The sequence below is a fragment of the Dermacentor variabilis genome, chromosome 1, assembly GCF_050947875.1.
Source record: "Dermacentor variabilis isolate Ectoservices chromosome 1, ASM5094787v1, whole genome shotgun sequence".
Taxonomy (NCBI): domain Eukaryota; kingdom Metazoa; phylum Arthropoda; class Arachnida; order Ixodida; family Ixodidae; genus Dermacentor; species Dermacentor variabilis.
The window spans coordinates 199,777,128-199,791,127 of record NC_134568.1 but is presented as its reverse complement, the minus strand read 5'-3'; the positions used below and the strand labels follow the sequence as shown (position 1 = coordinate 199,791,127).

Genomic DNA, 14,000 nt, shown 5'->3' with positions numbered 1-14,000 from the left:
CAGAAGGTGACAGCGACACCTCTTTACGCTACAACATTTGCACATTAGTTCGCGAGAAGGTCCATCAAGAATCGAAACATTGTCGGAGCGCGAAAATTTAAACTGATTCTGTAAGTGCCGTGCCTGTGCTAACTACTGGATGGCCTTAAGTGAATAATAAACGGCTCCAACATGTCAAAATCGGCAATCGAAAGCATTGATCACTGGTGATCGATTTGAATAGGCGTGGCAACGAAAGACTTAAGTGACATGCGAGAAAAATTTAAATATGTGCAGTGTTATACAAGTGAAGAGGTTTATTGGATGTGGGCCATGAATCCAGAAAGGTCCGCAGCTAAGAGCACTGGTTCAGCTCGAGTACTGTATCACGCACTGCATTGGCGTTCCTGCTTGTGCTTCGGCTGTCCTACTCTTCATTACAATTGCCCACCCCGGAATAAGCATGAGCCATCCTGGTGATCTGAGAGGTGGGCACAGGAGGGTTGAAGTAGGACTTCAGGTGGTCTACATGAACGATATTGCGTCCACGGCGGCGGAGATTGGCAGGCGGAGCAAGAGGCTTGATGACGTTCTTAACAGGAGATGTGTGCTCGACCACGTCATAGGGCCCATCATACTTAAGGAGCAGTTTGGAAGACAGACCATGAGCATGGGGTGGTACGTACGACCATACGAGTGTTCGGGAAGGAAAGTAGCAAGTGAGGGTGGTTGTCCCGGATCTGTTTCTGGTGCTGTTGGTCAGTCGCAGTGAAATGCCTGGCCAGTTGACGACATTCATGACATTCTTTAGCATATCGGGCAGCTTTGGAAATGGGCATATACTTGGAGGCATTGCGGATGTAGGGTAGTAAGATGTTTGTGGTATGACGCGCTTGGCAACTGTACAATAGGAAGAATGGAGAAAAACCGGTTGTGACTTGCATAGCAGTGTTGTAGGTGTAAGTAGCAAACGGGAGAACCAGGTCCCAGTTTGCCTGATTGGACGCAAAATGGATTGCACGCATGTCTCCCAAAATCCGATTAAAGCGCTCAGTGAGGCCGCTTGTCTGAGAATGGTAGGCCATGCTGGTGCGATAGACAATATGGCAGTGATGAGGCAGTGCTTCAATCGTGTCAGATAGGAAGACACGGCCTCGGTGACTCAGGAGTTTGCATGGAGGGCCACGACGAAGAGTTAACCGGGTAAGAAGGAAGGATGCGACATCCTATGCTGTGGCGTTGGGCAGAGGGGCAGTTTCGCCGTACCATGTGAGGTGGCCGATGGTGACTATAACCTACTGGTTGCCTGCAATCATACCCCCGAACTCGTCCGAATTTTCCGTAAAATGTACGAATTTTGAGCAGTCTTACGATTTTACGAATCTTGCTTGAAATTTTACGGAAAACATTTTATTTGCAAAAGAAGAACGTGAAGATGTAAAACTACACCCTGGTACCTTCCGCCGCCACAAGAGGGCAATACGCATGCGTGGTATCAGAAGCTGCAAGGTTGTAGTGACTTCTCTCGTCTACTAGGGAGGGTCACAAATCCATATCCAAAGCTCGGTAGTGCCGATAGCGCCTCTAGCGCCTCCACAAACCTGCTGCCACGCTGTTGCCTTTGTTCGCGCGGGCGTGCAGGTTTGGACTTCAGTCAGCTTCAGTCACTGCAGTGTTGGCCTCTCCTTTCGTGTGACTAGCTGCCGCATCGGACGCAGAGCGACTCCGGTTTTGCAGTGCAATGGCAGGCTCAAAGGCCCGGCAGTACTTCCAAGTATTTTTGAAATCATACAAGGCAGAATTCCTGTGCTTTGTGCAGTTGAAAGGACAGAAGTTCGAATTCTGCACCACATGTGCCTGTGATGTGAACATCTTGCATGGCAGCAAGTCTGACATCAAGGTCTACATCACTTCGAAAAAGCTTCAGGGATACGTGCGAGCCGGAGACAGCCAGCCCAGCCTAGCAAGTTTTGTATGCAGCGACAACGACCTCGGTGTGATTTGTGCAGGATGCCACTTCACGGCATTTTTAGTTGAACACAGCATCCCGCTGAGTGTCATTGTTAGCGAATACGGCCTCAGGAACATACGGCCACAGCAAAAGTGAGGCATGCCATGCGAGTATCCACAAGCAAACTCGGTGGTGCTCATCCGTCAGAAAAATGAAATGAGCAAGAAACTTGCAGTAATGTCTCTTAAAGGGAATTCTATCAGTTCTCATGTCTCTCGAAAGGAGGCGCATATGCTGCAGCGTCACTGGTTTGCAAGCGCATCTCTGTAAACAAAGTTATCGCATGCCTGCAGGAGAGACGTGTGATAGAGCATCTCATGGTAACAGTTTGAGAGATGAGAAATGCGATAAGTTTTCCAGACGCCCTTAACTAGAAACGACATGCGTGAGAACACTAAATATAAAGTGTGCAAGTGTGGGTGTGAGCAAACTGCAGTTAGCTAAACTACCATGGTTGCAGTCACCATTGAGTAAATTGAGAAATCAGTTCTGGCAGAATATGAAGGGCAGCAGCACTACAAGAAATTTTTTTAGTAGTAGCAGAAAGTTGCAGCATCTCTGGAGCAATGCTAGGCAGCACTTTCTTCCAAAAAGGAATTTTTTTTTTTAATGATTGGTAGCTGCTAATCTCCTTTTCTACTCCAGCTTCGACGGCTGAGCGCGACCGTGGAAGTCCTATATTGCAGGCAATATGCGTTCGGTTTGAAGGCTAGCCGGCTGGATATAGCTGATGACATCGTATGTGCTGTGTTCTCGTATTCCTAGTTCGCGTTGAAGCGAGAGGCATCAAAAGGGGAATTCGCTCGCTGCTACTGTTGGTCTTCACCACGCCAGCGATCTGATAGCGAGTGCCCGCGGTCATCACGTGAGATGTGTTCATGTTTGCATGTGCGTGCTTGTAACGTGCTTGTATTTGTTAATAACGAACATGCTTGTAAATTTTGTTAGTTATTGAATGTTTACAGTAGCTTACGCAGCTGATAAAACGACTTGCCTTACGTTGTATAGCTCTGCCTGTCAGGCGAAACTGACTTTTTTCTATGTGCAGGACTAATTTTGCATTGCAGTTTTAATTTAATGGAGACCCATGCAGCGGTAACATGAAAGATGCACTGCTGTGTGATTTGCAGGCCTTTCTCATCCACACTGGGGTGTTTTGTTCATGCCCACAGGGATGGTCTGGAACACATAAGCAAGAGTAGACCGGTGTAGGAAACAGCACAAGCAGAAGATCCAAGAAAAGGAACAGAAAGGATGAGGGCCAAGTCTGTTCCTCTTCCTGCATCTTCTGTTGTTCGCACTGTTTTTTGCCATGTACAATATTATATGCCCAATCTCCCAATTCAAAATTCTACTTGGAGACAGGAGCTTCTTTGAGGGTACAGTAACAGATAACTCTAGCAGTGTCTTTCTAGTTGCACTGTTGTGGCTGATGAATGATTGGAACTTAAACTGCGTTGACAAAGCGTAGCTTTTACCAGGTGGACTTGTTTTTGCACCTGTTGCAATCTCAGCATGTAGAATTGAGACACACGACCATACTTGCTGGCGGTGAAGCTCTGAGGGCCCACCCAGCCCTACCTTTCTTTATTGCATGCACAGGTCTCACGCTAGGGAGGCGTGAGACCACCTAGTCACCAAACGACTACATATATGTAACACTTCCGCACCCCAGACAGTTTCTAGGGTGAGTAACGAGACACTGGCTTCCCCGCACGTTGGGTTCTGCTTAGCAGTGGCGAAGAAGCAGTGGTTTGAGGGGTGTTGGGAAGTTTGTGCCTTGGATACCAGCGCCGCTTAAAAATATGTGATCCCTCACTGCTCACTTGTTCAGTCTGTGTATCGGGCAATAGCAGCATTGGTAGCATACTGTTTGGTGGGCTTGAGTAAGGAGGATGAGGACCGTCATCCGGTCGGAGGGGACCACCATGCTGATTGCTGCTTGGACCATCTGCGAGTTCCACCTGAACGGAGGACAAACTTGTTGGCTTAGTAACAGTGGCTGGCAGCCATGAAGGGCCTGGTCTGAAATTCTTGACGAGGACGTGCAAACCAGGCTGTGGCAACTGAGCGTGACGTGCTCCTTTGTCCTGACGTAATTTCTGCTTCAGCTGCTTCAACATAACATACCTCGATGATCTGCGCACAATGCTTTGAGTGGTGTTCGTAGTGTCCTGCCCATAAGTAAGTCTGCCGGGGTTCTGCAAATGAGGCTGCGAGGTGTTTTCCTGTACTGAAGTAGCATTCTGTGAATCTGGGTCTGGAAGTTGCCAGATGCCGACTTCTTCAGCTTGTTCTTGACTTATTGAACAACACGCTCGGCAGCACCATTTGATGCAGGATGGTAAGGTGGCACTCTGATTCCTCTGATTTGGTTTCTCTACAAAAATTGCTGGAATTTGACACCAGTGAACGCTGTGCCATTGTCTGACACAATAATGTCAGGAATGCCATGAGTGGCAAAAACTGCTCGTAGACAGCTGATAGTGTCTTCAGAAGATGTCACTGGAATTACCTGAACCCCATTTTGACTAGGCATCTACAATGACTAAGAAGTAATGTCCCTTGAATGGGCCTCCGAAATCGACACGTAGAAGCGACTATGGTCTTTCGGGAAATGGCCACGGTGTCAACTGCACTGGTCGGCGTACATGCTGATATTCCTGGCACACCGCACAGGATTTCCCTTTGTGTATGATGTCATCGTCGACACCAGGCCACCACACATGGCTTCGGGCAAGAGCTTTCACTTTTTTGATGCCAGGGTGACCCTCATGAAGGAGTTCTAGCACTTCTCGTCTAAGTGAGGATGACCACTCTCATTCCCCAAAGAAGGGAAGATATGCAAAATGTGTCGTCACATGCCAATAGCGAAATGTGGCCATGCCATTTTGAACTGGCAATGGATAAACAAGACAAAGGCCACAATGTGTTTTTGGCTCACGCAATTGCTTCTGGCACTTGGTTGTTCTTGTAAGCAAAAATGGCAGCGCCGCATAAGGATAATATGGTGGTATTTTACGACATTTAAAGGGGCTCTGAACCACTTTTTATCGAAGTGGAGACCGGTATTTGAAGTGAAAATAGGTCGTTTCAGAAATACTGTGCCGTAAAAAGTACTTTAATGCGTTCAGCAGAAGCGGAGTTATTGGCAACAAAACACAACCTCCGCTGTGCACCCGGTCCTTCATTGCCTTGCACTACGAAGGTTACAGTGGAGTGGGGCATCCACAACACTCTGCATTCTAAATGTCACTGTGGTGTGCAGTTCAAATTTCATTTTGAATGTTAATGTAGACGCCGCGATTTCAGATTTTTGTGCCAACGACATGCTAAACATACGCAAAACGCAGTTGTCCTCAGCAAGCCGCAGTGCGCTTAGCCAGTGGAATCATGGCAGTACCCCACAGCGGCCGTGGTATCTATGCTATGGGGCAGACTGCAGTTACCAATAGCAGCCATGTATGGGAATCCACTTTATTATAAAATAAAGCATCCAGAAGAGAATGAGGAGCAGGCTTCTGTTGAAAAGAGAGCATTTGAGAGAAAGGCAACTTCATGCTCCACTTGCGAGCTCCACGCACTGTGTGCAACAGCAAAACTTGGCTGAGATGTTCACAGCAGTGTATGCTTCCCGTGGACTACATTATTTCACCAAGCTCGATGGGTGGTTCAGGGCCCCTTTAAGTGCAAAGCAAAGGCGTTTGAGCACTTCATGGAGTTTGCTAGCCTTTTACGAGTAGGTAATGTGCAAAGTTACGGTCCACCAAATTTTATTGGTAACCCACGATTGCAGGTCAGCGATATTTCATTGTTGATAGGTATGAAATGTATTGAATCCTATGGGCGTTTGATTGCCAAGGTTATGAAAATATTTCATTCTCGCGAGATTTTGTTATCATGGGTTTCGTCATTTCAGAATAGTCATCCCAGGTCGTCATGTTGACATCATCATACTGCCTTCATTATTACACTAACATCATTCTTTCATACTTCTGCATAGTCACTCAGTTGTGATACAGTCTTCATCATGCAGTCTTGGTTGACTGTGGCGAGCAAGTGTCGTTGCAAAGTGGGCCGATTCTGGAAACAGTGTACAGTCGAACCTCGAGTGATCTAACAGCGCGGTGATTGTGAAATAGTTCGATATAGCTAGAATTCGATATATAATGTAAAAAATATGTAAAAAACTTCTGCGAATCAATCAATGAACCAATCGTGGTGCAGTAAATACTCACTTGAAGCCTCACACAAAGTATTTCTTTGGCTGAAAGTACTGCAGCAGTGCAGCCTGCTTCTTATTGGCAGCCTCGTGTTTAATGATGGCGTCCTCAACATAGCGTAAGCAATCCACAAGCGATAGGCTGGTGCCTTCTATTGCGCCTTAGCAGCGGTGTAGGAGGGCTAAAGCAGCTACAGCCTCAGTTGAAGTTGGGAACAGGGCAACATCAGCGCTTGAGGGATGAACCTCAGCAGTATCTTCCCTTGGCCGCTACTTCCGCTGCGATCTCCACATCCGTCAATCGAAGCATTTTCAAACACTGTCAATAACAAAGTATTAAGTGGCATCTGCCATGGTGTCTATGGGTGAGCCCAGTGAATGCGCGCTTTTGCGAGTCTTTGTGGAAGCAAACTGCCAGTCCTTGCGAGGCGCAGCAGGCGTAGAGGGCAGCACCGAAGAATCAATGTGGCAAATGCAATGTGTTGTTGATGTTGTTGAACTAGCCAAGCCGCCACGTGCATACACCGCTACGTTCAAATGGCACCCTCAGCGCAATCAATGTGTGCAGCTATAGTGCGCAGCAGTCGGGAACGCCCACTGCGCCACCGCTATCTTTGAGGGTTTTGCGGGAAAGCTTGCTGCCTGTCAACAGAGCGCACGTGGTCTGGAGTGGCGGAGTTCGATATATCCATTTTACGTCCGACCCCAGTTGAAATAAAGAAATTAAAAACCTATGTGATTGTCCAGGTAATATAGAAAGTGTTCGAGATACGCAATATTTCAATATATCTGTGTTCGATATATCGAGGTTTGACTATGTCGCATGATGCTGAAGCAATGGAAATCTCAGAATCACCACTACAGATTCTAAATAAAGATGTCTTTAGCAATATGGTGTGTCACCACATTAGGTCTGTTTGAATCACCAGCACCACCTAAACCAGTTCATGAGGTACTGACTTCGCTGTTCATTTCAGTAGCACAGCAATGGTGCCCTCTGAACGAAGTGGTTCATTTCGAAAGGTGCTGTGCTAGTTCACAATTTTGCTGCACCCTCTCTACTGTTGGGGCAGACGTGGTGCAGAGACCAGTGCAGACATACAGGTGTGAAGTAGCAGTGCAGCGGACAACATAGCATACAGGCAAAAGTGGCTCTGAAACCCCACTTAATGCTATGTGTACGCATGCGCTGGGTGTATTTGTGCCTCGGAAGCCGACAATACCTGTGGTTCAGGACATTTAAAATTTGCGCACTCGGTGCACATTAATCAGCCAAAACCTAATGCCTCCACCTCATCTGCACCTCGGCATTCAAGTGACACATTGTGTCTGCACCGTGGAAATTGAGCTGCCCAAGTTTTGATTGTCTCGTGCACTGCTGTGAATTAGTTCATAATGGTGCAGGCAAATCGAATGAACCTGTGGCTTGAATGTTGATTGCAATAACATTGATAGTTGTCGTTAGATGGGTTCTGCCGGAACTTTTTAATTTTTTTCTCAAATATTTAGGCCTAAATTTAGGGGTGTGGCCCTTACACAAGTTTTACACAAAAATATAGTTTTGTTTGGGAAGCTCTGGTTTAGATAAAGCAAGCTTTCATAATACTGGGCTGGAGTAATGTAGTGATTATTTCTGATGTCACATCTGCCTGCAAAGGCAGCTATGAAAGAAGGGCTCGTTGGTTTTGCATGCACTCTGCCAATGTCCTGATGGTGCACTTGACTGCAGCACCAGATTCTAAGGGCCCACATTCAAAACCATCTGGGGTGGCTTCACATACCTTATTACAGCACTGACAGATGCTCTGATGTTACAGTAATTTTGTCTTGCATCATGGCTAATTTGCAAGTGTACCCCAATTGGCTTCTGTCATGTATCAGCATTTTTGTTTTCTTCTGAGAAGCTTATATAAATTTTATTTTTTAGCAGTTTTCAGTGTGGAACTGTTGTGGCAGCCAGGGTCAATGGTCAGTGTAGCCAATTGTGCCAGCAGCTGCTGCTAATGTCGGTGATCTTTTTTGCAGAGCCTGATCCCACCCACTGGCCCAGCATCGTCTGTGCCCTATCGTAACTCCACGAGCCCCCTCCAGCAATTCAGCTCATCTGAAAACCTACCAGGTAGTCAGGAGCGGACCAACCATTCATTAATGCCCCTGCGGGACGTGCCTACTACCTCGCAGTCCTTTGACAACATCTTAAATCCCCCACGAGTTTCCAGTATTGTTGGTGGGACCTCGCGTTGTAGTCTGCGATCCCATCTTCTTCAGTTTCAAGCGCGCTGATGATCAGCACAAGTGAGGGAGACTGTGTATATGTGAATGATCTGCTGAACAAGTGAAGCTACGGGCATGTGGATCATGATTTTCTTTTTAACACACAGTAGTGGACTGCTGCTGCTATAGCAGCTTTGGACCTGTCCTCCTTCAAATGGTTGTAGAACACCATATTTGCAACTCACCATGCATGTGTATATGTTTGTCCTCACTTCTACTGATTTATGTGTGCACTAAAGTGGACTCAAAGTGGATAAGCCTTCATGGTTGTTATTACCCAATGACATGGCACTTTTTTATGTTACCTTCAGAGCCTTGTGCATCGCTGTTTTGTTTGGTCGATTAGACATAGCTTGTGCTTGGCAGATACCTCGGGTGCCCTAAGCTGTGGACACTGAAATGAGTATATTTAAGAAACCATGTTGCCCTCCTTTGTTCACATGTTTACATATTGTAGACCTGGGCTGGCTGGTACATGTTCCAACCATTGTTTGGCTTTATGGCCATCATATATATATATGTTGGAAACAAGAGTGGACACTAAAATTGTGTGTGTGAATAAGCACTTTACCTCTTTTGTCATTTATTGTACTTGTACACTGCCAACAAAAAGTTGCTTGAAATTAGTCTTTGTATTATTTATGGAACACCTCTGCACAGCCATTGGTTGCTTTCTGAATGCTAGACTTTGTTTTCAGCCACCGTGGTGGCTTACCAGCTATGGCGTTGCGCTGCTAAGCACGAGGTTGCGGAATCAAATCCTGGCCGCGGCGGCTGTATTTCAATAAAGGCGAAAAGCAAAAACGCCCATGTTCCAGGCATTGAGGGCATGTTAAAGATGCCTTGGTGGTCAAAATTAATCCGGAGTCCCTCGCTACGGCGTGCCTCTTAATCAAATCGTGGTTTTGGCACGTAAAACCCCAGAATTCAAATTCAGACTTTGCATGTTCAGGAAAAAAAAGACACTGGAAGAAAGCAAAGTGACTTGTTGAACATGAAAATGAGTGAATGTACCAAACATGTGATTTAGTTAGTTGGTGTGCTATTTTGAATTTTTTCTTAGCTTTGGTATTTATATTAATTTTAACTATCACAAACATGAATGGGTACTTCAGTCATATTCATAAGGTAGCTCTGCAGCCCAAACTCTTGAATTTTGTGGTGAAGTTAGGACAGGTTGCTGTAGACATGATGCCTTCGTGGGCAGACTGTATTCTAGATTGTGTTCTTTGCATTTCTTGTGTCTCGTGCTGGTATTCATATCCGTTCTGCACAGGCTCCTTAATGGCATAGCCCTGGCTGGGCTTTACTAACGAAGTTTGTATTGATCAGGATTGTATATAAACAGCACTGCAACAGAACTGTAGTGCATACATCATTTTTTTGTTAATTTCTAGTGGTAAGAAGGCCTTTTGTATTGGTTGAAACAATTATTGATGTAACTACTTCGCATGAAGATCGGAAAATTAAAGGTGGTACCTGATTGTTATTTTTTGTTTTTGTTACAAGCAAAAGCTACTTCCACAGCAGTTCCATGATGTAACACAGTGCTCATGTTATTCATGGAGGGATCTTTTTCTGCCTGAAGTTTATTTTTGTTTTGGTAAATTTTGTGCCTTTGCTAAAATCATTGTGTTGTGTTTACAGTTGCATTCTTGCTAGATGCTGGAAAAAGATGCCCTCAAATAAATTTTATGCAGGGTAGAGTGCCTTTAATGTGCACCTAATTTTAGCTGTTGGGTGCAAAGACACAAATAAGAGTAGTGCCTGATTTCATTGAGGGGAGGGAGCAGTGAGTAAGGGTGACCAATGTTGAAAGAGAAGGATTATGTCAAAGTGCAGGTTAAACTAATTTAATATTAGTGACTTAGGAAGCATATCCCTTTCAGTAATTACAATTCAATACTTGTCCGCGTCGACATTGGTTGGCTTCCTGCACATTAGTTTCATAAGTGGGAAAGGCTAGCTTTAGCAGTTGTATAGAAAAATTTCAGTTCATCATGTGAACATGGGAGCTTTCCTGATGGAAACTTTGTGTGCCTGACTTCGTGCCACAGTAGTGAATTTGATTTGTTGCGTGCAAGTAACAAGCTGGGAACAGCCAGTGTGATGGGGTAAGTGTGCATGGCAGTGGATTGGACTGTAATGTGTCATGTGGGATGACATACTTTCCCTCATTATCTGTGACCAGCGCTTATGGGACAGTGCCTGTGTGGCCCCGATGTTGACCATGCGGTTTTTGTGACAACCTTTGTCAAAAGTATACAGGCATCTGCAAGACTGATCAGAGCTATTGCTGGGCTAGGTGGTGATGGTGCTGCGACAGTCCTGGCGTTACAGAACTCTGAAGGGAAAGAGTTCTCGGTCTTCTGTGCATTTGTGCTGGGTATGCATCAGATGCCCACTGCTCATCCTGCACTCTGCTCTATTCGCATGCAGTCCAGACTATATACTTTTGACAAAGGGCATACAATTTGTGCATGTGTGCATGTTAAAATAAGCAGTGCAGAAGATGCTGTGCATGCGTGCTAGCCTCAGTGGCCACTGCAAAACCCGAACAGCATTCTTGCGGGTAATTTTTTATGCTCGAAGCGTTTGAATTTTCTTGAGCATTGTCGCAAGCATACCTAGGATGCAGAATTCTGAAAGTAATAGAGCGTATATTCTGCTTTCTATGTAAAGTGAATAGGTGGGTTAGTTGGTGCATGTTCATTCTGATGTGACCAGCTATATTTCTAGAATGCACAAGACATTGTGTTGCTCCTCTTGCTTGTTTCTTTTCTCTCCAGCTGACCACAGGGCGATAAACTTCATGTGCATCAATGTTAGTGTGTTAGAATTTTTCACTTTTATTCCTGCTTTACCATTTCATGGCACAGTTACGTAATAACATAGATGCTGACTACATTAAAAAGACTAGAGGGTTAAAATATTCTTAAATAACAAGGCAGTTCAGATCCTGTGCATGAGCTAAAATGTCTAGTTGTTTCTATTTAATTGTTTTAACATTCTAGTTTTCTGATTGTTCTGCACCTATGTTCATACACAACTGTACCATAATCATTCCCAACCAGAAGAGCTTTTGTCAAATCCTAGACTTTTGTCATTTCTTCAGTGTGCTTTTATTGTTCTGTAAGAAATGTCATTAAACTTTATCAGGACTGTCTGCATAGCATAGTTTCATACTACACTTACTAAAGGGAAGTCTTGTGCTACAATTATTGTCTAATGACCATGAGAATCTTGAGTAATGGATTTTTCTATTTGGCACAGATTCATTAAGAAAGCATATTGCAGCTCTTTTCTTGTTACTTGATGTTCAGTTGTGTTTTGCATTTTAGCCTGGCAATGTTTCTTCTGAGCAGTTCAATGTTTTACATTCCCGTTTAAGTGATTTTCAGCACATCAATAAATCATGGTACTTTTGGGGATGTGCATCCCTAAATGTCACTAAATCAGACAGTGCAATGTTAGTAACGCAAACCATGTGTAATGATGGTTTGTATTCTAGACAGTTATCTTTGTTTGTACTGATATGGAAACTGTCAAATGGCTCAAATTAGGTCATGAAGGGGACTTGCGCTATAAGGAGAACTTCTGACAAAGCTAAGCGAATTAATGTACTGGCCATCATTACCATGCTATCACTGAGCAGCCGTATTATTAAAACACTAGTGCCAGATTTTTCTATAGTATTCTTAGTGTGAAACTATGCTACAGAGGTGTTCGACTACTTTTGAACATAGCTCTCATATGGTCATTGTGCTGTTGGCATGGTCATTCAGAAGGCATACTATTTTTAGCACCATTGTTTATTGTAATTTCAGTATGTTGATTTTGGATATCCTTTTTATTCCACTGCCCCTCTCACCCTCTATCGTACTCGGGACAGAGCAGTTTCATACACCAGTGGCTTTTAATAGTGAATGTTTTATTCCAGTTGTTTAACCCTTTTTGTGCCATGGACGAGCTGGGTTTATCCACGTGTTTCTAGTATAATTGGCCAAGGACAAGCTCAGCTCATTGGCGGTACTTTGCATTTTCTAGCAATGCCATAGACAAACTGGTTTTGTCAGTGCTTTGTTGTGCTTCTGGTAGGTGGCAGCGCATAATACATGGGGAGGTGCAAGAGGGAGCAAGTTTACTCTGGTAGAGGCAACAAAACATATTGACAACTGGGGTCCTTCAAAATAATTTGGCCATTTTTGGCAGAATTCACAATAGTAGTGTGGCATGAAAGGAGATAAATCTCGTGCGTCCTTGCCTCTTGGTGCAGTGAGCAGATTTTTTCTTGCCAATTTGGTGATCCCGCTGCCGACTTTTTTTTCAACCGAAGGAAGTTGGGCACCCACACGAGCACAGTCAAGAAGTGCACTTGCTCGCGCACTTGAAATTTCCATTTAGTTTATTAATTCACTACTTGGTACTTATTGTGCACTTTCTAATGTCCTTCATTCGGTTGATCCCACCTGCCTCACACCCCTCTGAAAGAATGCCTTCAGTGAACTCTTGAGAATATTTATTTTACCTTCACTTGAGTGTTTGGCTTGTTCCACCTGAGCTGCCAAGGTGTATGTGAGTTGCCTACAACAGAATAATAGTCACAAGAGTTGGCACGAGACTTTTATGTGTAAAAACTAACTCAAAATGCTGTGAAACATCAACATATGAACCTGAAGGTAAACTTGGGAATCCGCATGCACATAGTTCTTGTTGAATGTCAGCCTTAAGTTTAACAAATCTTAACTTTATATATTATAAGTTGAAGTAATGATTATCAGCACATGTCAGTTTGAGTTTTGCAGTTAATGGTTACTGAGGTGAAGCTTAGCAATGCCATAAAGCCTAAATATGATTTAAAATGATTCTTTTGAGGTACAGAAGCTGCTTTGTTATGGAATCTTCCAAGCACCTTGCAGTGAAGTGTGAGTGTACATAATGATGGTTGTCTTGCACCATATTGAACCCAAATTGCTGCATATTTTTGTAATTTGAACAGTGAGACTTGTGTACATTTTTTAGAAAGTACAGGTTGTGTTTTATTACTTCCTAGTGCAACTGTTGCTCCTAATCTACTTGCATTGGAGTAATTACGTCAAGTTTTGTACAGAATGAGTGAACATGTTTGCATAATAAATTGATCTGACAAGATATGTATGTGAGTGTGTTTAGATCTGTTGTACAGGAGCAGCATTGAGCAAATGACACATTTTTGTATAGTTCTTAGGTAGTGACTACAGTGACGGGGCCCGGCACTTTAACATCAGCACTACAGTGACGGGGCTCGTCACTGTAACGATGTCGGTAGTGGGGACGCGGACTTACGGAGTCGCCATCTGTCGGAAGCGCCTCACTTGCGTAGTCTGAGGGATAACGCGGCGCGCTCCACATAGGTTTGGCTATCGGCGCTAAATAAACATACTACACGGGAGCTCTCCTGGACATTTTTGCAAGTACTCTCGAAATGACAGAAGCACCTTACCTTTAAAATAATAATCTTGGACAAACAGAAGG

General features: G+C 44.4%; 1 protein-coding gene across 1 annotated transcript in view; it reads left to right on the top strand.

Annotated features, from left to right (window-relative positions):
• LOC142590811 (docking protein 5-like) overlaps window positions 1–13,637 on the top strand; it is a 29,684-nt gene extending 16,047 nt beyond the window's left edge. The window contains exon 7 of the mRNA XM_075703218.1: window positions 8,238–13,637. Coding sequence (XP_075559333.1) covers window positions 8,238–8,495 — 258 coding nt within the window. The 3' untranslated portion in view covers window positions 8,496–13,637. The remainder of the gene's footprint in view (window positions 1–8,237) is intronic.
• The last annotated feature ends 363 nt before the right edge of the window (window positions 13,638–14,000 follow it).